At 55.8% G+C, this 24,604-nt stretch overlaps 1 protein-coding gene across 1 annotated transcript; it reads left to right on the top strand.

Moving 5' to 3' along the window:
* Window positions 1-65: 65 nt before the first annotated feature.
* Window positions 66-24,604, top strand: RPA1 (replication protein A1). The gene is made up of 17 exons (XM_044430605.1): window positions 66-142; window positions 1,656-1,703; window positions 2,972-3,050; window positions 3,973-4,081; window positions 6,367-6,455; window positions 7,923-8,018; window positions 8,981-9,110; window positions 9,914-10,016; window positions 12,064-12,132; window positions 12,752-12,944; window positions 13,845-13,984; window positions 14,879-15,027; window positions 17,925-18,057; window positions 19,009-19,185; window positions 21,216-21,323; window positions 23,042-23,128; window positions 23,602-24,604. The coding sequence occupies exons 1-17, from the start codon at window positions 110-112 to the stop codon at window positions 23,710-23,712; spliced, it is 1,854 nt and encodes a 617-aa protein (XP_044286540.1). The 5' UTR covers window positions 66-109; the 3' UTR covers window positions 23,713-24,604.

Genomic DNA, 24,604 nt, shown 5'->3' with positions numbered 1-24,604 from the left:
GCCAGGAGTCGTCGCGTTGCGTCTCGTCGCGTCGCGTCGCGTCGCGTCCCGCGCGTGCAGCTGCGTCTCGGGCCACTTCGCGCGGCGGCGGCGGCGGGCCTCGTCCAGGATGGCGGCTCGGCTGAGCGAGGGGGCCATCGCGGTGAGGCGCGGCCGAGGGGGCGCGGGGCCGGGCTGGCGGGAGGGAGGCAGCGGCGCGGCGCTCGCGGGCGCAGCCGGGGGAAGGCGCTCTGCACATGCTCGCGCTCCCCTCGTCTGCATCTGCCTGCAGGTCCCAGGGGGGCGCGGTGCGGCGCTCGCGGGCGCAGCCGGGGGAAGGCGCTCTGCACATGCTCGCGCTCCCCTCGTCTGCATCTGCCTGCAGGTCCCAGGGGGGCGCGGCGCGGCGCTCGCGGGCGCAGCCGGGGGAAGGCGCTCTGCACATGCTCGCGTTCCCCTCGTCTGCATCTGCTTGCGGGCCCCAGCTGCAGCACGCTGCGAGGCGCAGCCCCCTTTCTGCCTGATCACGCCCTGGATCGCGGGACGCTTTTTTGCCCGTTAAAGTTTTCGAAAGGCAGATTTATGCCGAGAAAGTGCGGCAGGTGCACTGCGTGGTGCGAGGTTGCTGTAGTTCTAGCGGGGGCGAATTATTTTCTGTCCAGGTACTGATGTGCCCCCAAGGTGAGGCCAGAGCAATGATGAGGAACTAATTAGAGAGCTTTGGCAATCCGCAATGCAATCAGTATTTATTTATTTACTTATCTATTTGCATGTATTTGTAGGCCACCTATGATTGCCCAGGCCTTCCTAGGCGGCTTACAATGCATATGCAGTGAAAACAAAAGACTCTTGAAAAGATTTTTTTTCTACCATAAGTTCTCTCTATTTGATGAGGTTCTCTGTAGTTCATGAAAGTTTAAGCATGTTCACCTTTAATGAGTATTTTATGTAGTTTGCTATAGACATAATTTATTCCTAAAGAGTGATTCCCCCTGCAACTGTTGCTCCATCCTTTCCTTGCCTATTATCAATTATTCACACTTCACTAAAAACTTCTTTCTCTGTTTGCTTCCCATTTCATTGTTACTTTCATTTGGCCTCCTATCTCCCCTCCTCTCAGTCTTTAGATAGTGGCAGAGATACACAAAAGTAGACTCAGAAGGAAATGCAATGCAATCTGCAGCAGTTTATACATCAGAGGCTTATTTTGCATACACGACAGCTGCAATGTAATTGTCACAAGCTGTTCTTGTTTGTATTTCATGTTAATGGTCTCAACTGTTCACTTTTTTTGTCTTCATCTATGCCTCTGTGTATGCAGAGGGATGATATCATAAACCTTGGAAAGAGTAGATTGGAGTAGGCTGGAAGGAGAAATACTAGAAGGCATTGTCATTGATTCCTCCTTTAATTATCCTCAAAAGCTATCAGATTCTGGGAAAGCATTGTCTCGCAGTGACAAGATGGCCCTCCCTTCTAGGAATATGTGCTTTTGACAGCATGGGCAAGCCAAAATGACCTCCTTTGTGTATAGTCTGAAAACTAGTTGTTCTCTGAGCCATCAAAAGGAATAAGGGTAACTTATTCATTTTCAGAAAAGCTTATCTAGGCAACCCCTGTTCTGTGCGGCTCAAAGGAATTAATAAACATCCCCATCTCTTCATTCTTCCTTACAGGGCCTCATGCAAGGAGAGAAGGTTATAAAGCCCGTTCTTCAAGTCATTGTGAGTATTATAAGTAACAATTACATACTATCTTATCTACTAAAAACCAGGTAAATGTGCACAGTAAAGCATTACAGCATATACTTTTAAAAAGCAGATTAAATATGTCTTTGCATTCTTCCTAAGAGCTAAGAAGGTGGTCGCTTGTTCTTGAGGGAGTGCTTTGCACAGTTTGGGAGTGACGCAGAAGAAAGCTCCCCAGCCGTGCCAGACAAAGGGGTTTCTGGGAGTAATAGTGTCCTCTGAAAAGCATCGCCTGCAAGTCTTAGGACCTGGCGGGTTCGTAACTGGACCGGTGCTCAGTCCTTTTTATAGCCAGGTGTTAGGCCACTCTGGTCTGTAAAAATGAGAAACAACACCTTCTGTTGACTCCCAGAAGCAGCCGGCAGCCGGCGCAGGCCTTTCTAGCCCAGTTTGCCCAGATCCATGTATGTTGCACCACAGAGAAGCGGAACTGCCACAAGTCACACCAGTTGGAGCTTGCGGTGGACGTGCGGCAGGCCCAGGTGGAGTACTGTGCAAGAGGCGTGCATAAGTCCTGTGAAGACACACTGACTCAGAAAGCTCGCGCACCACGCACAATTGCGTGAATGCGCTCCTTGCTGCCGCCTAATATTCCACGGACGGCGTAGGAGTGAGGTTTATATTCCCAGTCTCCAGACTGGAACCTTGCTTGGGAATGCAGCCCGTTTCAGAACAAGGTGAATCCTGGTCGCCAAGACAGGTTTTCTGCTCGCCCATCTCGCCTCTGTCTTGTCTGGCTTCCTTGATGTTAGGATCCAAAAGCAGGAGAGTCGGGTGTCGTCAGTATATGGGGGCACCATGCTCTGGCACTCAGAGGGCCTGACTCGGTGGTCTCCTGTAAATGCTAAATGACATGGGGGTAGAATCTGGTGGAACCCAAGAGGTCAGTGAACAGCCCTCCCCAGGCACCAGCTGCTGGGCCCCATCTGACGACAAGGGCTGAAGCTACCACAGGGCAGTAGCTGCTCCCCAGAGTTGCTTTCTCGCACACCCTGGGGTTGTTTGATTGTTTGTGCTTTTTGCTTTTCTTAAAGTGGTAAGCCAGACATCAAAAGTGGCCAGTTCTGCAACCTCCCCTTGGATAGCAGGATGGTGGAAATACTGTGTGTTAGCTGAGCAGCCTCTAAAGATTCAAAAGGCATTTATTCTTCAACTTGGCACTGTTGCTTCTCCGGCTGTGCTTATCTTAAGCTGGCCTTCCTCCTTGGCTAAAAACCTGGCTAAGTGCTTCTGTTTTCACCCAGAGCATCCGTCCCATCTCCTCTGGAAGTGGCCCGCCACGCTACCGATTGCTGATGAGTGATGGCGTGAACACGCTTTCCTGTAAGCATCTGTGTGGGGAGAGGGTGGCTGCAGGAAGGCTGGCCGAGGCACTCCCAGGCAGAGGCAGTGCGGCTTGGTGGCAGGAGCCGTACTTCATGTATCACAGATCCCTGGTCCAGCGGATGGCTCTTTAGAAAGGGGGAGGAAGCTTCTTGGGTGGTACGGCTGGGGAAGTCATCTGCCTGAGGCTCCAGGGAGCAGGGCCAAGCTAAATAGATCCAAGAACACCAGAAGGGCCCCAGAGAGGGGTGTAATTTGACAGGAAGCAATGTGAACGTGGCCTTCCTCAGTTAGAGCCTTGAGGCTGACCCTCAAGGCAAGCTGCACAAGGCGTCTTGGGCTTCGCCTTGAGCCTGCTGAGCCTCGTGTGTAACTTGTGTTCAGCTTGGAGCCTCGAGGGAGGCAGGAGCTGGGCAGGTGGACATAGTTCTGGGTCCTCAGATGGGGGGGACTTTTTGTTTGCATGGGGGCTGGTGTCTTGGGGAGTGGAGATCCCCCCACAAAGGTCAGAGTCTGAGAAAACGGTGAGGTCTGCCTAGCAGGTGGAACGTTCGCCTTGAAACCGTCTGGAAGGCCTGACTGAGCCACGGATGCACGGGGCAGATTTCACGGGAAGGGGCCTCCAGTGACTTCCAGCGGCGTTCCGCTTTGGTGCGTGTCGTGGACTGCAAGGGAGTGGGGTCACTGGACAGCCTCGTGTAAATACAGGGAACAGGCATGAAACGACGTGGTGGCCATCATGGTCAGATGTATAATTTGGAACTGGAATGCTGGTTTGTGTGCAAACCGTTTCTCTCATCCCGGGAGCTTGTTGCTTACGTCCCCCCGGTGTTCCGCTATCTGAGCATTAATCTCCTCCTGCCCCTTTCGCCTCATAAAGGCTGTTCAGCACCGCTCCCCCCGTTTTTTGTTTTGCACGTAGCTTTCATGCTGGCAACGCAGCTGAACCCGATGGTTGATGACCAGCGCCTGTCTGCCAATGCCGTTTGCCAGATAAACCGGTTCATCGTTAATACCCTGAAGGATGGAAGGTAATTGCTTGATACACAATGTAGGTCGTACAACTGCGCGATCCTGTATCGGAGCCTGGTCCCCCTCAGGGCGGCCTTAGGCACTGGGAAGGCGTCGGTCCCTCTGCTCGTGGTGGTTTTGGTCTTTTCTTAAGGGCTGCAGCTGGAAAGTCTGCTCCCCACGGCAACTTGCCCGTGAGCCTGGTAGTCTTACCTGCCTACACCTGCCACTTGTGGCCAATTTGGAATAAATTAAAAACAAAGACCCGGCCCTCTCCCACTTTGTTGTTCGATATTGTCTGAGGTTTGAGACTAGCTGCATTAGCACAAAGCAGAGAGGCTGAGCAAGTCTGTAGTGTTCACACATTACTCCTGTTTGGGTCCTCCTCCAAGTCGGAGCACCTGAAGCAACCACCAAAGTTATCAGCCGTAGAAACCTTAGCTTTGCAAACCCCTGGCTTGTCTCTCCTCTATCAGGCCAGGGTTTGAGGCCAGGGTTTGCTCTTTGCTGCTGTACCCCAGCCCTATCTCTGCATCCTGGCTTGTCAAAGGAGTAAAAAGTTGCACATGTAACACCGACCTTTCTGTGGCTGGTAAGCTGCCCAGGAACAGGTAGCCTTTCTGGGCCGATACACACCTGGGAATCCGATAAAATGTCCTTGGCGCTATAAAATGGCTGCCGTGGGTGTGTAGCTACTTAAAAAGGGCAGTTCAGCCCAAGGCAGAAGTGGGGTTTGAGCTTCCGCACACCAAACAACTCCTTTGAAACCATCGTTTCCTTTCAAGTGGCTGCCGCGTTCTTTTCCCGAGAATGCTGCTAGGTCCTGTGTACAGCTCCGAGTTCCTCGTGGGAAATTGAGGTGCCTGCAGCAGAGCACCCCCCTTCGCTGTGAGCCTCTCCCGGCTCCCATTAAGAAAATGTAAACCTTCCCTTTCAAGACAGGAAGGGAGTAGCAGGGTCCTCGGGGACACAGAGGAAGCTCCTGGGGTCAAGTGGGTTGATTGGGCAGTGTGTGCCGGCGCCCTCTGCTTGTTCCCAAGGAAAAGAGCAAGCTCAGCTACCAGATCGATCAGAAAATAACATGGCTCAGTTCTTGAAATACTGTCATCGAGGCGTTCCGCGGGGACAAAGAATTCACGTAAACGCAAGCATGTTTCCATGCAGTGAAGGGTGTATCTTGAACACACGTGCTAATTTCAGGCACAAACCAGGCAGCCAAAGAAAAGCTTGGAGTTCCAGCTCCAAGCACGGAAATAGGTTGCAAGGTTGTCGTTGCCACGTCGAGTGCAGAGTGCTCCCCGCCGGCCTTCACATTTGTTGTCGTTCGTTCCATACCAGTTGTAGCTTCAGCTTCACAAGACTGGTGGGGGCTGTCATGGGGTGGGGGGTCAGGGTGTCCCGGGAATGAGAGGAGTGAGGCTCTGCTGGGGTGCTGTGTGTCTGGGGTGCAGTCCCAGCAGCCTCAACCTCTTCGCATGAGCACTTGGCTGAAATTGGCTGTTTCGGAGGGTGGGGGAAGCCTCTTGGCAGTCCTTGCCCTGCATTCTGTGTCCCAAAACTTCCCAAGTTCAGAAAGTTATAGCCAGGCATATTAATGATTAACGATCCCTTAACGATTCAACTTATTGGCTTGTTCAGGACTAAAGAGGGAGAATCAGAGGATAGTAGAGTTGGAGGCGTCCAGTGAGGCCACTGGGGCCAACTCCCTTTTGTGCCATGTCCAAATTAAACCACCCTAAATTGTTTCCATCCTTGGCCTTTTATATCCACGAGGAAAACTAAAAACTGCATTTGAACGGCAGTAATACTTCTGTGGATCTGTTGAGGCCTGGGCTGCTTCTGCAGGAGAAAACAGCGGTCTCTTCCATCGTCTGTGTGCAGTCCTGGCGCACAATTTTGGACTGTAAAAGCAGCGAGCCGGGGCTTGGATGACATGCTGAGCCGGGGTGGGCAACGTCCAGCTTTCCATGAGCCCCAGGTAGCAGGCTGGGTGGTGAGGGATGATGGGATTGTAGGCCAAAATATCTGGAAGGCTGCAGGTTGGCCACCTGGGCGCTAGACAGACCGTTTGGCGCAAGGGGTCATGTTGGAGTGAAGGCTGCAGCAGGACACGGCTGATGACCAGCATGGCAGAATTTGCCGGGATCCCGGTGTGCTGTTCTGCTCAAACGCAGCTGGGTTCCCCCTCCCTGTGGGCCGCCAGGCAGGCAGTGTGAGGGATCCCGCAGGTGCCTGCTCGCCCTCCCAGCTCGTGGTCTCTGACACGTCAAGCAGGCACCGCCAGTCAAAGACTTTGTCTTTGCAGGAGGGTGGTTATCCTGATGGAGTTGGAGGTCGTGAGAGCGGCTGATGCGGCGGCTGCTAAGATCGGCAATCCGGTGCAGTACACCGAAGGTAAGAAGCTTTCTGCAGTGGCGGCGGCCCTGCGGCTTGTTCAAGCACCTTAGTTGCCTCGTGGCCTTTTCCGCTTCCTGTTTTGTTGAGAAATCGGGGTTTTGCGTTTTGACTTAAGGGCCCCAACAGATGAACTCTGAGCTGGGTTAATGGCTTGTTTTCCTGATGTCTCCTGCCCGCTGACATCACTTTTCACACTTGTTCCCCTCTTGCAACTGCTTTGGGGTCCTTGCAAGAGGAAAAGGACGTGGTGCAGTGGCAAATTAAGTGCACTAGGGCAGTGAGTTCAAAGAGAATTCCTTTTCCCGACCGTCTGATAAGAGGACACGCGTGGTTCCAGGAGAGCCTGTTCCTGTTCCCCACTTCCCTCTTTATTCCTAAAGAAATACTCAGTAATCCAGAGCTCAGTTCCACTGTTCGGTTTCTCCCCTAGCGGCTTTTTTGCACCTCCGCAAGCCCAGGGGTTCTTTGGAGCCCACGCGTCTTCCCTCTTGTGTTTGGCCACAGTCCTGTTGGCACTTGGCATGCCAGCCACCGAGTCTGCCGTGGAGGCAGCGATGCTTCTAGTGAGCTGTAGGTGTCACTTCTGGTACTGCCTTTGTAGGCTGGTATGAATGGCAGATGGTGATCCGGAATCCTTCAGGGGTGCCTCTCTGGGTCGCAGAATGATTAACCATAGAATAGTAGGGTCGGAAGGGGCCGTGACGCCATCGCGTCCGACCCCCTGCTGTTGCCGGACGCCTCGTTACACCGTCATTTAGAGTTGCTCAACATTCTGCCTTGAGCATCCATTGCCGCCACATTTAAAAATGAGGTTGTAGCTCTTGTTCCCATAAACAGTTCTGCTCCTTCCTCTTGCTTCAGCCTGGAAGCCGGCCTTGGTCCGCCTGCCTGGTGCCAGCTTCCCCTCTTCTCCGTGGCTGGCATTGCATTGTGTTTGCTTCCTGCCTTTCCTTCTGTCCCTGGCATCAACAAGGGTATCTTCTTTAAGTCTGTTCAAAAGTATAGAATTCTTTTAAAAAGACTTTTCGGCCAGCGTCACACCAGTCATCAAAATACGGAGAATTGGGTAGGTTTTGCTTCTAGGTACAGAAGAGCAGAGAGGTGCAGCAGCCTCCTTGAGTTCTGGCTTGCTCGCGGGCCTTCACGGTGCTGAGCAGAGGGCCAGAGAACTGGAGCATCTGCTGTGCCACCGTGGGAGCCCAGAGCCTCCCTCCCTCTCCTGTCGGCACTCGCCGTCAGTTCGGCAGCTCCTTGGACGCCCTGGGTTACTTTGACTGCCTGAAAAAGCTTCACAGCGTGCCACGTCAGTTCCGCGTGCAGCCCTCCCTGGCCCAGCACCCTCCGGGAATGTCGGACTGTGGCGGACCGTGGATGCTGGGATCCAAGGCACACTGGCTCAGGGAAGGCTGCGGTGAGTGCTTTGGGTGCACGGTGGAACGGCCCTTTTCTTTCTTGGATCGCCAGGAGCCGGGCAGGAGGTGAAGCAGCCACAGGCCGCAGCTGCAGCAGCCAACCAATGGCCAGGCAAGCCCCTGCAGCAGAACGGGAGCCCAGGAGCGGGTGAGGAACCTGGAGGGCCCGAGGCTGGGGAAGGGGCTGCAGAGTTGGGTGGACAGGGAAAATACATCCACGTATCTGCAGGGATGAAGGTGGGGGAGAGGGAGCGGCTCTCGGTTGACAGCCAGAAGTTCCTCCCGACAGCGTCCATGTCTCCAAATGCTTTTGCTTTGGATCCCAGCTTATTGGCAATAAAGGTTTATAATTAAAGTGCCTTTTGTTTCTGAGGCCTGAGTAAGAGGATGACGTGCAATTGAAAATCAAATCGAAAAGGGAAACTGACAGAGAATAGGAACTGGAAAATAATTTTTAGGTCCTGTCAGGTTATAGTGGAGCTTCATTAATAATGATAGATCCAGTCGGTTTTTGTAGCTTGTGGGAAATTATTATGGGCACACACAGTAATAGTTAGCTAAATGAGGAGGTGAAACTTTGTGTTGCCAAGTGACGGGCAGCTTAAACTCTCTCTCTCTCTCTCTCTCTTTCTCCTTGCTGGGGAGTTTAGCTTTTTATTAAAGCTCTGTTCAAAACAAAGAAACAAATTGCTGTGCAATATAAATTATTCAATGCACACAGAAAGATACGCTATTTATCAGGAATGTACGTATTTCAGTAATGTGTGTATATAGCTAGTATTATAAACCTGCAAACACGTTAGTCCATTCAAACAAAAGCCACATAGAGTCCCGTTGCACTTTAAAGGTGGAACCGCCTTATAATGGCAAAGCTTGGCCTTCCGTGTACTCCAAGACTCTGCTTCACAGGGTCGTTGTGGGGGTAAGATTGGAGAACAGCAGCAGGAGAAGGATGCAAACTGCCTTGAGTTCTTGTAAGGAAAAAGGCGAGCTAGAAATCCAACGTACATAAATCCCGCCTTTGCTGGTGGCGGCAGGGTTGGCTCCTGCATGTTACCGCTTTCCTTTTGCTGAGTCCTGCAGAGCTGACTGTGGGCTCTCATACCCCAGGTCCCGTTGGGAAATACGGTGGCCCTTCGAAGGTGCTTGGGAAAGCGGACAGCTCCAGTGTTCTGAGCACCCCTGGGCGCTCACAGGTCAAAGTGGTGCCCATTATCAGTTTGAACCCGTACCAGTCCAGGTAAGTGGGTTCGCTCGCGCCACCCGCCCGCAGCCCTGCTGCTTAGCACGTGGGTCTCCACCATGCTTTCCTCTTGCGGTGTGGCGGCGGCCATGCTGTTTTAATTGCGTATCACCGCAGCAGTGGGATTACCCTCCAGAGGATTGGCTGTGGATTAATTTCTGAGAAGCTGATGCTGAGGCACGCTAGTTTGGGGAAGTTGTTGCATCGGTGTGGAATCTGGGGAGCTGGCACAGGCTGCGTTGTCGACGTGTCTGCCTTTGCCAGCAAAGCAAAGCTGTCTCCTTTGCCTCCTTAGCAGGTGGCTTCGGCATGGCAAGCTTCCATAGGAAATGCTCAGAATCCTTGTTGGCAGCCTGAGTTCCTCCCATGTGCCGTGCCTGCAGAAGCCCAGAGAACAGGCCCCTTCCCTCTCCACTGCTCCATGATCCTATGAGGCCATCGAGTCCAGGCCTCTGCTTAGGGCGGGCCTCCAGGTGGCGTCGTGGGACGGTGATGAGGGGCCCACTCTTAGAGCCGCTGAGCTTTTGGGCTGTGTGTGGATGAAATAGGACTAGTTCCGTCGGACGCTGTTGCCGGTGGAGGTGTGTGCCAGGCATGCTCCTCTGGCCCCGCCTGGCGGGAAGCTGCTCAGTTCAGGAGATGGTTTGAGGGTTCATCAGGCAGCTCCGAGGGCCTGCAGCTCTTTGGCGCCGCTCTTTAGGGACCTTTCCGATTCCGCATTCTGGATCAAGGAGAGCTCTTGGCGAGCGTCGGCAAGCTGTGCCTGTCGGTGAAGCTGCTTTCTCACCGTATCTTTCCAGGTGGACCATTTGTGCCCGAGTGACTCAGAAAGGCCAGATCCGCACATGGAGCAACTCGCGCGGGGAAGGGAAGCTGTTCTCCATCGAACTGGTGGATGAAAGCGTAAGTGCTGGCGTGACCGGGGCGTCGCGAGGTTAGAATATGCCCGCGCTCGAGTGTGGGGAGCATCCACGGGACAACTGGGCAGCTGACTGAGCGGGGTGGCACAGACCGGTCTGCAGCAGCAGGGGGCTGGACCGGTGGCCGCCATGGCCCCTTCCGACTCTGCCGGTCTCTGAGGGAGCCCTTTGCCGACAGCTCTCCATCAGGCCAGTTGTAGGCTCCCTGCTTGTGCTGCTGCTCATCTCGGCTCTTCACGTTTATATAATCGCACGGAGGAGGAGAAGTCAGCTCTGGAAGGGCTGTTGCTCAGTGGTAGAGTCCCTTCTTGGTATACAAACAGTCCCAGGTTCGCTCCCCAATATCCTCAGGTAAAGTAAGGAAAGGACCCTAACCGTTGCTGCCAGTCAGTGTAAGAAATACTGGGCTAGACGGACTGGGCTGCTTATTTCAGTATAGGCAGCCTCTAATTTAGTCTTGGAAGGAGCTGCGCTTGGCAAGATGTGCTCAGAGAGGTCCCCTTCTTGCCACCGTTGCTGGACCGCTCCTTGTTGCCCAGCTTCAGTGGGGCTTGCTCTTTCCCCTCCTTGTCCATCTGGACCCCCAAACCTGCTTCACCCCCCCCCCCGGCATCACATCTGTCACAGCAGGCCGTGCTTCACCTGGGCTCTGTAGCCAAACTAGCCCCAGCAGAAGACAGGATGATTCTGGGGTGAACCAGTCAGCTGCCGGGCCGGGCTTTCGTGCAGACCGTGTGGGAGCTGGATGGCCCAGAGCCTGTGATAAGCAGGAAGGAAAGCGGGGGTGGGGGGGAGTCATTTCTCAGCCACTTGCTTCCTGTCTTTTCACAGTTCTTTTACTTGCTAATACCTGATTCTTCTCAGATTTAGAGTCAAGCTTTATCTGGGCCACCTACGGGTTGCCTGTGAAAGCGGCGTCTGTCAGAACCTTGTTGTCTGTATGGGTGGACTTGGGGCAGAGAAACCTGGTTTTCTTGGGCAGTTGGCTCTTCTGGTGCAGAGTGGATGGCAAGTCCCGCTGTGGAAGCCGGGAGGCAAGGAGCATCCTTTAATTAGAAAATAAAATAATTACGCATCTCGAGGACAACGCCTGCCTTCAGTTTGTTTTGGGAGGAATAAAGCTTGATTAGTCAAGCCCCTGTACTTAGCGCTTGCAATTCAACACTCTTGCTCAAATTACGGAAGGGGGCTGGTGGGGGGCTTGTTGCTCATTTGTACGTGGAAATATTTTTAGGGTGGAAAGGTGTGGTGCTGAACTCCGGCACATCCTCATCAGCTGTTCATTTTGATTCTCCTCTCTGCTGTCAGGTGTCTGACTGACAGTTTTTATTACAATTTTAATGCTCCTCTTGCATAAACATCTGAGCTGCTGGTGCTTTTAATTATCACTTCGGGAACGGCCTGTCACAACACTCTGGGTGCTGCTGTTCTGTGTGTGATGTCATCCGCTAATTTGTACCGCTAGGAGCAGGCAATAGCGAGCTTGTGGTGCGACAGTGTTCAGGCTGCCTGTCCCAGCGGTGTGGGGGCAGCACCCGGGCCCTGCTCTGGAATCTCTTCCAGGAAATGAAGCAGGGCGTTCAGCACATCTTACTGCAGCCTGGTCCAGCCTGGTTGCTGCCTGGGGGATTCTGGGAGTTATAGTCCGACTCATTGGGGAGGGTACCAGGTTGAGGAAGGGAGTGTTCTAATGTCTTGGTGTGGAGGGACCTGGGCATGGGCATTTGTTAAGGTTGTTAATTGACCAGCCGGGAAGTATTTGAACAACTGCTTTTTAACAAATTTATTCAAATTCAAATGTATTTGCATGCTACCACAACCTTTCTTTCTGAGATAAGGAATGCTGTCGTAATTATGCATGGATAAGCAACATCTGTGAGAGCTCATGGGTGGAGCATAATTCACATATGCACAGGTGCACACCCCTTTCCTGCTACAGGAACAAATGGCGCTGGGGTGGCGGGGCTGAGGTGTTGTCACTCTGGCCTTGGAATCCCTTTCGACTGGGCTTTCCGGATTTCTTCCTTCAGGGTGAAATTAGAGCAACTGCCTTCAATAGCGAAGTGGACAAGTTTTACCCTCTCATTGAGCTGAACAAGGTACTGGGCCCCCATTGCAGGTTGGCTAACCGGGTTGGGCATGTGAGCTGGATGTGGCTTGGGTAGAGCCCCGGACTGGCATGCAGAGGTACCCAGGATCCCTCAGGTCGGGCTGGAAAAACCCTCTTACCTGCAGCCCTGTGTGAGATGGGCCTCCATCTGGGTCAGCTTTCACCTCAACTTTAGGGCTGAAGTTCCATTGAAAAGGGGGCGATTCAGAAAAAGCCCTCCTTGAGTAGCTTTTTCTGTGCAGCTCATCATTTCTGCCCACTCTAAACACATTCCAACCATCAGAATCACTCCAGGACCCCTCCTTTTTCTAACCCTAACCCTAACCTGGTGCCCACCCCTAACCCTAATATGGGGGTAAAGTTGCATTGGAAAGAGGGTGATTTTGAAAAAGCCCTCCTTGAGTAGCTTTTTCTGCGCAGCTCATCATTTCTGCCCATTGTAAACACATTCCACCTGTCAGAACCACGCCAGGACCCCTCGTTCCTGCAACCCTAACCCTGAGCCTGAGCCTGGCTTGTCGGGCAGGAAGCAGGGGGTGAGGCGCTGCCTCGAGCAGCCCGTGGCTGCAGCCGCGGGAGGCCTCTGATCCCCCTTCTCTCTGCTGCAGGTGTACTACTTCTCCAAGGGGAATCTCAAGGCGGCCAACAAGCAGTACACCACGGTGAAAAATGACTACGAGATCACGTTCGTTAGCGACACATCTGTCGTCCCCTGTGAGGACGCAGAGCACCTCCCGTCAGTCAAGTTTGACTTCGTGTCCATTGGAGATTTGGAGAAAATAAACAAGGACTCCATTGTGGGTTAGCTGGGCCGGTCGGGGAGGGACTTGGAGGACTGGGGTGGTGGAGAAGACCAGTCCCGGCCCGTGAGGTCTGGGCGCTGGCACGCTCGTCCTCCTTTCTGTCCTTTGGAACATTGCTCCGGCCAGTGCTCGGCGCTGCTTTTTGCTGCCGAGGAGCCGGCGGCCCCTCGCTCACAGGCCCAGCCCCAGGCAGCGTGCGGTGCCGCTTGTGTTTTCGACTAGGAATTCCGAGCGCCGTGCCTTTGGCCCCTGAAGCCACCTCCCGTGCTTTGCTCAGACAGCACAGCAGCCAAGGTTTGGGGTTTGGCGTGTGCTTACCTGCTTTTCTCACCTCACCACGCTCCTGTTCAGAAAGTGGACACCAAATGCTACACCCAGCTGAGCACGGCCGCAGATGACCAAAACATTTCACAGTTATTAGATAGAAGGGGCTGCCTGAGCACCGTGGAGCTGGTCGGTGCTGGTCCATTAGCAGGCTGGGATGAAGCACAGCCATGCGTGTTGAAAACATCTGGAGACATCTGTAGGTGAAGCAGGGGCCTGGGTGAACCCTGATGAACACTGGATGCTTGCTTCCTGACTGCTCCAATTTAAAGCACTCCCTTCTCCTCATCTTTGCGAGTTGCTGTCACTCTGGCGGCAGATTTAGCTAAATCAATAATGAAAAGAGCACCTAATGAATTAGAAAGCTAGCAGTGTTCCCCTTTCTCAGGGTCAGGATTCAGTAGGTCGTAGCAAGTGGACCACGTGTGTTGGATCCAGAGGGGGGAGGACCCAGATGTTTCCCCCCTGCTTGCAGAAGCAGAGGCCCAAGGACTTTTTGGGGGCTCCACAGGACCTTTGCCCGGAGAGCTGCCCCAGCCAGGCTCTGGTAACCGATTGCCTGCTTGCCTTTCAGATGTGATTGGAGTCTGCAAGAGCTTTGAGGATGCCGCAAAAATTACAGTGAAATCTTCCAACCGAGAGGTTTGCAAGCGGGATCTGCACTTGATGGACATGTCTGGCAAGCTGGTGACAGTCACTCTGTGGGGAGCTGATGTAAGTGACACGCTGAGGTGGCTGGCTGAGGGATGTTGGGAGTTGTAGTGCGGTGCCTCTGGAGGCCACTGGTTTGGAGAAGGCAGACTCCACCGTTGTCAAGACGGGGGGTTGGCCACCGGGAACGGAAGGCCGGACAAGACGAATCCTTGCTCTGATCTGGCGGGGCTTCCCATGTTTCTGGCTGTGGGGAGGCCATGAGGGTGTGCCTGCCCTTGTTCTGGCTGCAGTGCTGATTGGCTTCCGTGCTCTGAGAGGCCAGCAGCTTGACATTCCTACTTTGGGCAAGGAAGCAGCTTGGGCAGAAGCCCCAGTGCAGTACAAACATCCTTGAGAGCACCTCTAGGTATTTTCGGGCCATGGGGAAGACCCTTCTCTTTTCCCCGGAAGCCCCAGAGAGACACTGCCCGTCACGGCAGGCCGCACTGGGCCAACTGGACAAAGGACCTGCTGGCCAGGCCCCTCTCCCATGTCCCTGCATCTTTCCGTGGCCCATGATCTCATGCCAGGGTTCGTTACTCTCGAAGTTCTCTCCCCAGACCCCTGATTTAAGACGGGCGTTGTGGCGATTGGGCTTACAGATCTCTTGTCTTGTCATGAGCAATTTCCACAGCACTTAGAAAATCCGTAACGGTTGACGGGCAGGGGGCTGTGCTCCCCCACTCATTTCGGAACACTGTGTTGGCACCCCACCTGCAGGACTTGGCATGTGACAGACCCCGGAGAGCCCCCTCTCTGCCACTTGCACAGAAACGCAAGGACGGGGGTGCCCAGTGCTTTTCTCGGCCGCTCCCGGCTTTTCTTTCTTGCCTTGGAGGACTGGGGTCTGTCTGCATGAGCCTCCTCTCAGCCCTTGGCTCTGTGCAGTGAGCACTTTGCTTCTTTGTCCGACAGGCTGAGCAATTTGACGGCTCTCGGCAGCCTGTGGTGGCCATCAAAGGGGCCCGGGTCTCGGATTTTAGTGGCCGCAGTCTGTCTGCCCTCACGTCGAGCACCATCATCATAAATCCCGACATCCCGGAGTCCTTCAAGTTGCGTGGATGGTATGCTTGCTTCTCCTATGATCTTGTTTATTGTTGCTGTTGCTGTTTTTGCCAATTGCTTGTGCGAAAAGAGACTCGTGCTGCCTTTCTTCTTCTCCATCCCCTGAGTAATCGGCTTGCAAGCCAAGGTTGGGTCAGGGAAGGAGAGGCACCGGGCCTTTGGAGGGGCAGATGCGACACCCCTGTTACTGTATGACAAACCATGAAGAATTAGCTGTTGAAGCAGACAGATTTTGGCATGGGGGAAAGAATTCTTGCTGCCCAGGAGAACCCGAAATGAGATTGTGCTGTAGGAGCTAAGGCATGAGGCAGCCAGCTAAGGTGGCGGGTTTGGGGTCCAACGGAGGGCAAGGCAGGTTGGACCCACAGGGCACAGTCTGGGGGCGGCTGCAGCCGTCGGAGCTCTCGGCAGCCCATCTTGCTGAACTGAGGTTGGGGCTGTGCCCAGGGCTAGCGTGAGGGCTGACCAGCCGGCTATTCCTAGAAGCCCTCTCTCTGGGCCCGCGAGTTCTCTGCCTGCTTCTCCTTTCCCGCCCTGCTTTGCTGCAGGTTCTGCAGGTGCGGCAGGGTTCCGTTCCGCCGTCCGGGGAACGGGGGTGCTCTGTGGCAGCCGCTGCGCCCAGTGCCTGGGTGCGGCACGTGCCAACGGGGGATTTCGTTGTTGGCCGCAATTGGTCCCACTGGAGTTCGGCGACCTTCAGTGGCGGCACAGAGCGCAGCTCCCAGGGGTCCCTTGGCGAACGCAGGTGTGCCAGCCACGTGCTCGGTGGGCTCGTCTTTGTTCCTAATTCGCCAGAACAGTTTGGGCGAGCCCTTGATCCTCGAGTCCCCGGTCTCAGAATCAGGGTGCACACAATTCCTCCGCTGTGCCTGTTGTGAGGACGAGAATCCATTAGCGAGGAAGGCTCTTTAATGCACTCTGTTCCAGTCGGTGCATTGTTCTTCTTAAGTGCTCTTGGCGCACTCAAGGCTGTGCCAGAGACGGGGGCTGCGGCAGCCGCCCATCTCCTTTGACAGAGTGTTTTGTTGGAAGGGTGGCCCCTCTGAAAAGCAGCCGAGAGACAGAGGAGGGTGCGGGTGGCCACACTCTTTCGCTGGGCATCTGCGGTGTGCTTTGAGTGTCAGTGTGTGGGCTGGCGTGTGTTCCGCAGGCCTGGTGAGGCTTGAAGAGGGAGCTGAAAAGAATCCAGGCCTGCCTTGTGTGCGAGGAAAGGGAGCCTGCAAGGGAGGGGAGTGCAGCTGGGTGGGTGGGCGGCAGGGAGGGAGGGAGGGAGGGAGGAGCCATGGCAGCTTCGGGGACTGAGGGTGCAGAAGTCCGAAGCCCTGGCTGTGTGGGAAGGAGCCTTAACTCACCAAGGACAGCTTTCCTCCACTTGGGCCCTTTGTGCTGGACTGCAGGCCCCATCATTCCCAGCCAGCATGGTCACGAGAATGCTCAGTAGCGCAGCTCAGCTTCTGCACCACTCACCCCAAACTCAGCGGACTTCGGCTTTAAGATCATAACACGATGCTGCTATAAAAGGGCCAGTGCTCTTTTGGACTGCCCTGTTTCCAAATCACCTCGGTGCAGGTTCAGTTCCACTCGGCACCGCCTAGTCTCCTCTTGAGCGCTCCAGTTCTGGGCAGGACAAGGTAAAAGAAATGCAGAGACACTGGAAAATTCTCAGAGGAAGGCAACAGAGATGACCAGGGCAGTGGAAACAAAGCCCCGTGAGAAAAACTTGAAAGAATCGGGCATGTTTAGCTTGGGAAGACTGCAGGGAGAGATGAGAGCACTTCACAAGCACTTGAAAGGTTGTCTCACAGAGAGGACCAAGATCTCTTCTGGAGATGGAATCACAGGCTCCAGTTCCAGGAAGTCGGTTTCCGACAGAACATTGGGGGAGAAATCCTAGGTGTTCGAGCCGTATGCTAACAGCCTCCATAGCCCAGGGAGGCCGTCAGCTCTCCTGCACTGGAGGCATTCAAGATAACAGTTGGACAGCTCTCTGTCATTCCCTACCCCTTTCCAGGGAGAGGTGTGTGTGTGTGTGAGAGAGAGAGAGAGAGAGAGAGAGCGTGCTCATGCTGTGGAACAGCTTCTTCGTGGAAGCCTTTGCTTCCACTTTGTCTGGTGGGGGTGCCACAGGCTCCTTCAGAAGCCAGCCATGTTTGCAAGCACAGAAGCGGCTCCTGCAGCCCCTTTTCCCACAGCCGGGTCAAACCGAAGGGGGTTTTGTGCAGGGATTACAAAGAGCTGTAGAAGCAGCGCCTCCCTGCCTTTCTTTCCTCCCTGCTTTGGCTGCCTCGCTCCTCCGCCGCCAGCAGTACCCAGCAGGTTGTGGCGGAGCCACTCTCCTCCTCCCCGTGCGAGCAGCCATCTCCCGCTCGTTATCCGTGCCCGATGGGTCTGATGAAACAAAGCCAGTGGTTTACTAAAACAAATTGCGTTGCCACGCTGCTTTGGTGGAGCAGAGGTGGTCATCCCGGCTTATCTGCCAGGCACGAGCTTGCCTGCCGCTCCTCTCTTCCGAAGCTCCATCTCTTCAGTCCACGCTGCATCTCTCTCCGAGCGTCTGTGAAGATAATGGTGGCGTGTAATTTCGCTCTTCCCATGCTGATGTCCCGGTGCCCTCAGCTTCCCAGAGCAGCTGCAGTGCTGAGCCGCAGCCGCTAGCTGGTGTCGGAGCAAAGCCGAGCCTCCTCTCCCAAGATTATAAAATATTACACTAATTAAAATGGAACATTAGCTTATCCTGAAATGCTATTTTAGTGACTAATATACACAACTTACTGTAATTGTTTCCTGTGTGAGCCATTGATAGAAACGGAGCCCTCGTGCGTTCAGATGGGGATGCCTCCCCCCCGCCAGCATGTTTCTGTTTCCTGGAACTAGGGCACGGCTCTCTTTGTTCCAGGTTCGACTCCGAGGGGCAGCTTCTGGAAGCCACCTCCATTTCTAACACGCGGGGTGGGGCTGCAGCAGGCGGGAACGTGAACTGGAAGACTTTGCACCAGGTTAAATCAGAAAACCTGGGTCAAGGAGAGAAGGTAACTCGGGGACTGCCTAGCACTGCCGTCTTTGCGGGAGGCCTCTGCACAGGCAGGGAAACGGGGCCAGGCAGCCCGGGACGCCTCTTTGGAGAGGCCCAGCACGGTTCCACATCTGGAGTGATGTGGAGTTCTGGGCTTGTGTTCCTTCAGAGCTCATCTGCATAGCCTTTTTCCCTTCTCTAGAATGAGAGCAGTAACAGCCTGCCTTGCAGGGTTGTCACCAGGACAAAAAAAAATGGTTAGAAGTTACCTTTTCCTGCATTTTATTTTAAAATGTATCATAAACCTTGCAGTCCCCAATCAGTTAAAAGCAGCAGCACAATCAACCCACATGCAATATTTAGAAACAACTCAGTTTCCATGTAGCAGGAAGATGAGACATCAATACAGCCTAAATGTTAGTCTTAACAATTATTCCTTTCCTTAAATAGGAATTAACAGTAACCCTTCCGTTACTAGAGCGCAAGCCCTCTTTGAACAGAGGGGGGCGTTCACACCAGGGCTGCTCGGATCCCTCAGCCCGTCATTCAGTTCATTCCCCGAATGGCCGACCCGTTCGTCCGTCAGTTAATCCACAGGCTCACTCTAAAATATCCCAGTCCGGGTAATGTGCTGAGGCTATTTAATGCAGGCCGGTCTTTGTCTGCGTCCGAAAGCAAGGCAGGCACACCACTCCGCTCACTGCTGGGAGTCGGTGTGGCCATGTAGCTCGTGAACGTTTTTGAGGCGACGTGGGTACGCCTGCCGGCTGAGAACGGGGGTGCGGGGAGGACGGCTTAACTTCGCACCATGAGATCGACGAGTGTGGCTGGAGTCGTGCCGCTTGTCCCCGGGGACTCCGGCTGGGTCCCAGAGGCCTGCCTGTGACGGCCTCGTGCCTGTCTGGTTTGCAAGGCGCACCCGGCTGCCCCAGAGGTGTGCCCTGATGCCTGCCGTCCGTCCCTGCAGCCCGACTATTTCAGCTGCGTGGGCACGGTGGTCTACCTGCGCAAGGAGAACTGCATGTACAAGGCGTGCCCTTCCCAGGACTGCAACAAGAAGCTGATCGACGAGCAGAACGGGCTCTATCGCTGCGAGAAGTGCGACCAGGAGTTCCCCAACTTCAAGTACCGCATGATTCTCTTGGTGAGTCCTGGGCGGGCCGTTTCAGAGACCCGGCACAGCCGGAGAGCCCTGTGCGTGGGTACGTGCGCACGGGTGCAGAGTGAGGGCGCAGAGGTGAGCGCGCACATGCTGGTCTGCCTGAGCTCCAGCGTCTCTGCCTGTCGGAGTTGCTGCCGGGCCTCGTGGGCAGCCGAGTCGCGGTGTGAGGCAGAGCCGTGCTCAGCCCCTGCACCCCCCATGCACAGAAATGTGAGCCACGCAGAGGGGCAGAACCGCCCCTTGCTGCTTTTTAAAAGCGGAGTCTTGGCGCGTCCCTCGTGCAAAGTCTGCTCCTCCCCCTTTGGGCAAGAACAGTCAAACTCTGGAAACCCGGGCCGCTTCCAAGGGGGGATTTCTCTCTCTCTGCGTCGCGTCACTGCGGAATGTGTATGAACGCGCCGAACTGCCTGCCACCCTCCTGCACTTGCTGCGGCTTTCTTTGGAAGGCCCGCGTCTGCCACTGAGCGGTGCTTCATGGCCCCGGCGGCTTGGTGCCACCCACCCACTTCATTCCCGTGCCGAGCTGGGCCTGGGAGATGGAGGTCCCGCCGTCGGACGGCCTCATCCGCGCTTCTGTGGGCTGCGCTTCGGCCACTGGCTTTCCTTGTGCTGGAGTGTTCTTCAAGGGTCCGGCGAGGCAGCGGGGAGTGAACCCTTTGCTCCCCCCTGGGAGGGAGGGAGGCAGGCCCCGGCCATGTGCTTCAGAGCCTGGCCTTTCGGGCCTCACATTCGCCAAGGTGCCTCCTCCCCCCCTTGCTTTGAGAGCTTTGCCGCCTTTGCAGAGGCTCCGTCGGCCCGTGTTCCTTTGTTAGGCAGATAAGCGAATGCAGAACGGTATTTCTGGAGAGTGGTAATTGCACTTATACAGCCGCTCCCTATATTTAGTTCCCTCTTTTGTGGCTAATGTTCTGTGTCTCCTGCATTAGCGGAACCTGCTCCTGCGCTGGATGTCTGAGGGCTGCCATTGTGACGCCCGCTCGCACCCCTGGCGCACGCAGCCGCCTCTCCATCCCTCGGCTTGCGAAAGTGCCCTCAAATTAGGGCCCTCTGGCTTGCCCTTACAAGCTCCCACACAGGGAGCCCGTTAAAGGCTGCCGCCCAAGGCTTCGGCTTGGCTAATCGAATGACTAACCAAGCAGCCTCTCCAAATAGACGTTCTCACCTTATTAGCATGTTTGAGAATATCAAAACTCTCCCCCGGGGAAAGGACTTATTGTGTGGGATGGAGTGGCGGGGCCGGGCCGTGCGAGAGACGAGGAGCCGCCGTTAAAAATCACAGGCTACTCAGGTTTCCCTCGGTGGTTCTGCCGTCCCCGTGGTGGCAAAGAGGCTTCACCCCACGATAATGGGGGCCCATCTGTTCTTTCCGCTACCCCCTTCCTGAATAGCGGAAACTGCGGGGGAGAGAATCTGTGCAGGCTCGGCTTGGTGGTGCCGCCCAGGCACGATGCGGGTCCCGCCAGCCCGTTTGCGTTGCCATCGTCCCCGCAGCTGCGCCGCCGCCGCGAACGAGCCAGTCCAGAGCAAAGCAGAGAGGCCTGCCCTGCCTGCGCCCACAAAGCGGATTTGGGCGGCTTCTCCTTCAGTTGTTTGGCGCGCCCGGCCCTCTGCCAACAGCGTTGTGTGCCCCGGATCTGCCGGGAGAAGTGTCTCGATGTATCGCGGAGGGAAAGCAAAGAGGCCCGGCAGAGGGTCCTCCGGGAGGATTCCACGGTGGGAGCTGGATGGGGGGAAGTGCGTCCACGTTGCCTCTGGGGCCGGTCCCCCACCCCACGGTTTTTCCGGCCCTCCTTCAGGACAGGCCTGCTGCAGCTCTGTCACTGCTGCGCTCGGTCACCCTGCCCAGCTCCACCACCAGCACCATGTCAGGAATTTTCCAGGCGTGCCAGCAATGGCCAGCAGGAGAGGGCGAGGGGCCGGGCCGTGGGCCTCACCGGGGCTCTAAAGGGGGTCTTGCCCTCCTCTTCCACCCAGCCGTGGTGGAACGTTTGCCATCTTCCTTCTGCCTCCAGGTGAACGTCGCCGACTTCCAGGACAACCAGTGGGTCACCTGCTTCCAGGAGGTGGCAGAGACCATTCTTGGGCAGAGCGCGGCCTACCTGGGCGAACTGAGGGAGAAGGTCGGTCAGCTCCTGCGGCACCTTCGTCCGAAAGGCGGGCGGGGGCGCCGGGGCTTCTCCCTCCCCATTCACCCGGGCGCCGTGAGTCCGGCGGTGGTGGCTCCCGTGTCACAACGAGGCTTGCAAAGACCTCTTGGGCGCCTCGACAAGAACGAGCTCCCTGGGAGACGGAGCTGTGCGCTCGCCAGGGAACCGCTGGAACTGCTGCGGAAGGTGGTGGTGGTGGCCGGGAGCCTGCTGCGATTCCTCTAAGAGGAGGGAAGTGCGGGAGAGGCCCTTGGTCCCTTGGTCCCGTGCGTGGAAGGGCAGTGCCCACAACTGTGGAGTAGCTTTTTCGGAGCACGTGGTTGGTTTTCCTAGAGCCCACGATTACCAGGTGCTCTAACGAGCTTTTCTCACGTGGTGATTATTTGGAAGATACATGCCTCACGCCTCAGTCATGATAGCCACCACAAGTAGCAATACAGGCTCCCACGGGGTGGGGGGCCCTCAAAGCCCCTTGCGGCCTGGCAGCCCTCTGGCTCCTGGGCATATGCAGAGTGCGCTGCCCCAGCAGGCGACCGGCCGTTGGATCTGGGTGCTCTTTCCGGCAGGGGCTGCAAGCTGCCTCTTCTCTGGCCGAGGCTGGGCTGCCTCCCTAGCGGCCTTTGGTCCCTCGAAGGACGGCGGAAATCGGGCCCTGTCAGAGCAGCTTTCCGCCGTCTGCCGTGAGAGCAGGAGGAGGAGGAGGTCTTAAGAACGCAAGAGCAGCCCTGCGGGAGCAGACCCGCAGCCCCTCCGGCCCTCTCCCGCAAGATGGGGCAGGACCTCTGCCCGCCCAGTGCCTCGGCAGCGTGCAAGCCGGCACACCGGCGCTGGCAGAGCGGGGAGCGCAGAGCCAGCCGGGCCAGTGGCCACAGATGGCCTCCCGCGGGAATGCGCGCCTTGCGTTGCTTTCCACACCCAGGTGTAAGAGTGCACCCCCCCCCCCCCCGCAAAACACCCGGAGCCCTGCGATCCCCACTGGGTTCCGGCTGGTGTTTGGCCAAGTGGCGGGTTTAATCAGGTCCGTGGGAGGGGGTCTGTGGCTCCTGGCCATGATGGCTCTGTCTTGCCCCCGGGGTCGGGGCAGTTTGCCATTGGAGCAGCAGCCACAGGGGAGCACGAGTGTGTGGGTACTTCCCCCCTCCTGGGCTGCGTGTGGCCTTCCTCTCAGGGCCTCGGTGCTGGGCCGGCCAGGCCTCGGGTCTCACCCTGCTTCAGGGCTCCGAAGACCAGTGTGGGCAGTCGCTCCAGCCCACGTCCCCCTAACTGGAGCCAAGGGCCCCCAAAGCTTCCTGCACCTGTTCCTGTTGTAACAACTGTGGCTTCTGGACGTGGCACGCAAGATAAGCAGGGAAGCTGACTGCCACTGATAAGACTCCCTGGCAGTGAAGTGGCCGTCCACATTGGTCTTTGAAGGGCTCATAATTAAGTGTCTGCTTTAATCGCAGTCGAGAAGCTTTGCACCTTCCGCTGATGCAGCCTCAGTTTAGCTTCCTGGGGAGCGGCTCAGCGCAGGATTGCGGCTCTCCCTTTGTGCTGCCGGATCCGACTGTGGGGATGAAGCCCACTTGTGGGGGGATCGTCTGACGGGGCCGTTCCGTGCCTTTTGTCCTCTTCCGTGTCCCCACTCCTGCAGCTGGGGCAGCCCCGGACTGACAGGGGTGTTGACGCCTGTCCATCCTGTTCTTCCACAGGATGATTACGCTTTTGGCGAGGTACTTCAGAAGGCCATGTTCAGCACCTACGAATTCCGGATCAGAGTCAAAGTGGAAACGTTCAATGTAAGCCCGACAGACACACCTGGACACCTGTCCCTGCCGCCCACACGCCCAGCCCCTTGTGGCTTCGCTCGCGAATCATGGTGCCTAGGTCAGCTTCCAGGGGCCTGGGCTCTCCCAGGGATTGCACCTCTTTTGGAAAAACTGATAGGACCTAGATTATATTTTAAAGGCTGGAAAAAATGGCTTACCCAGCAACACAGCAGAATTAGTGGCTGCCCAGTGGAACTTCACCCAGTGAGTTCAAACAAAACCAAAGGTTTTTAAAAATGCAGTGAGGATGCTGTGCTGGACACTAGTCCCAAGGAGACTTCGCCCCATGTTCGCCATCCAGGATGGGCCTTCCCAGTCCCCCACCCCCCGGGTTTGCGTTCAGTGCTAAGAGCCCCGCAACCAGGCCAGGCGCTTGCCTGCGGTGCCCCAGCAGAGCTCCCGATCTGTGTCCTCACCCGAGGCATTCTCTCTCTCCTCCCAAGGACGAGTCCCGCCTGAAGGCCACCATGATGGACGTGAGTCCCGTCAACCACAAGGAATATGGCAAGAGGCTGATCATGAACATCCGGAAGAACGCGGCGCTGCTGGGCTGAGGAGGGTCTGCCCCGCCCCAGCCCACCTCCAGGCCAGACGGGTCTTCCTTTCCGTAGAAGAGCAGCAGACCAAGGTTTCCGTGGGCTCCCCCCACCCCGCCCAGCCGTCTCCTTTGGCACAAATTCCGGAATGTTTTGTGGCTTCCTCTTCTGGCTCACGTTGTTTCTCTCCTGTGTTTTCGGTGGTGCGGCTGCAGGAAGGAAGTCGGGGTCAGGTTGGGGTGTCCTTCAGCAGAGAGCCTGTGGGAAGGCAGGAGTCTCACCTGGGCCCAGGTCCTACGAGGGCCCATAGGACCTCGTGCAGGGTGGGCAGAGAAGGTGCCGCTTCATCCCCTTCCCTTCACCCCAAAACTCCGAGAGGCTTGGACGCCTCAGTCCCGGGGGGAGCGGGAGGGCCCGAGTGGCGTTGCGGCTGCCCTGGTGGGAACGACACAGCGAGGCCCTTCCTCCCCCTCCCCTCCCTTCACGTTCAAAGACTTCCTTCCTGCCACAGGTGCCAGACAGTTGCTAATGCCTCGAAAGGCAACATGGTAGAATTATTAATCAAAGTCGTATCTCTTATATCTGAAGAATATCCTTTCTTCAGGGTTTAATAGACTGAGTCAGATGGGCCTGATATTAATCAAAATTGTCTCTTCTGAGAGAAGCTGATAAGCATTGACTCTTCATCCCCCTGGGAAATCTAGGCGACTACAAAGCAGTGCGTTAGTTTTTCACGTCAATTAATATTGCATTTTTGGGGGGCTGCGGACTGCAGCGCTTGCCACCGGTCCAGGCTTCTTCTGTTCGTATTTCAGCAGCTCTCGATTTGTTTATCTCGAAGGGGACGGAGCCTCCAAATTGGGAGATGCGTTTCTTTTGTCTCTCAATAAAGCAGCATTCGGTTCTTGTG

Source organism: Varanus komodoensis, unplaced genomic scaffold, assembly GCF_004798865.1.
Source record: "Varanus komodoensis strain SLA01 unplaced genomic scaffold, ASM479886v1 scaffold20_3, whole genome shotgun sequence".
Classification (NCBI taxonomy): Eukaryota; Metazoa; Chordata; class Lepidosauria; order Squamata; family Varanidae; genus Varanus; species Varanus komodoensis.
The sequence above is the reverse complement of the archived record's forward strand: the minus strand, read 5'-3'. Positions and strand labels throughout refer to the sequence as shown.

What these genes read in the sequence shown, in the direction of transcription:
- RPA1 (XM_044430605.1), top strand. Translation starts at nt 110, where the DNA reads ATGGCGGCTCGGCTGAGCGAGGGGGCCATCGCG. An exon ending in TGGCGTGAACACGCTTTCCT is followed by an intron (nt 3,051 to 3,972) that starts GTAAGCATCTGT and finishes TTTTGCACGTAG; the next exon opens with CTTTCATGCTGGCAACGCAG. An exon ending in TCGAACTGGTGGATGAAAGC is followed by an intron (nt 10,017 to 12,063) that starts GTAAGTGCTGGC and finishes TTCTTCCTTCAG; the next exon opens with GGTGAAATTAGAGCAACTGC.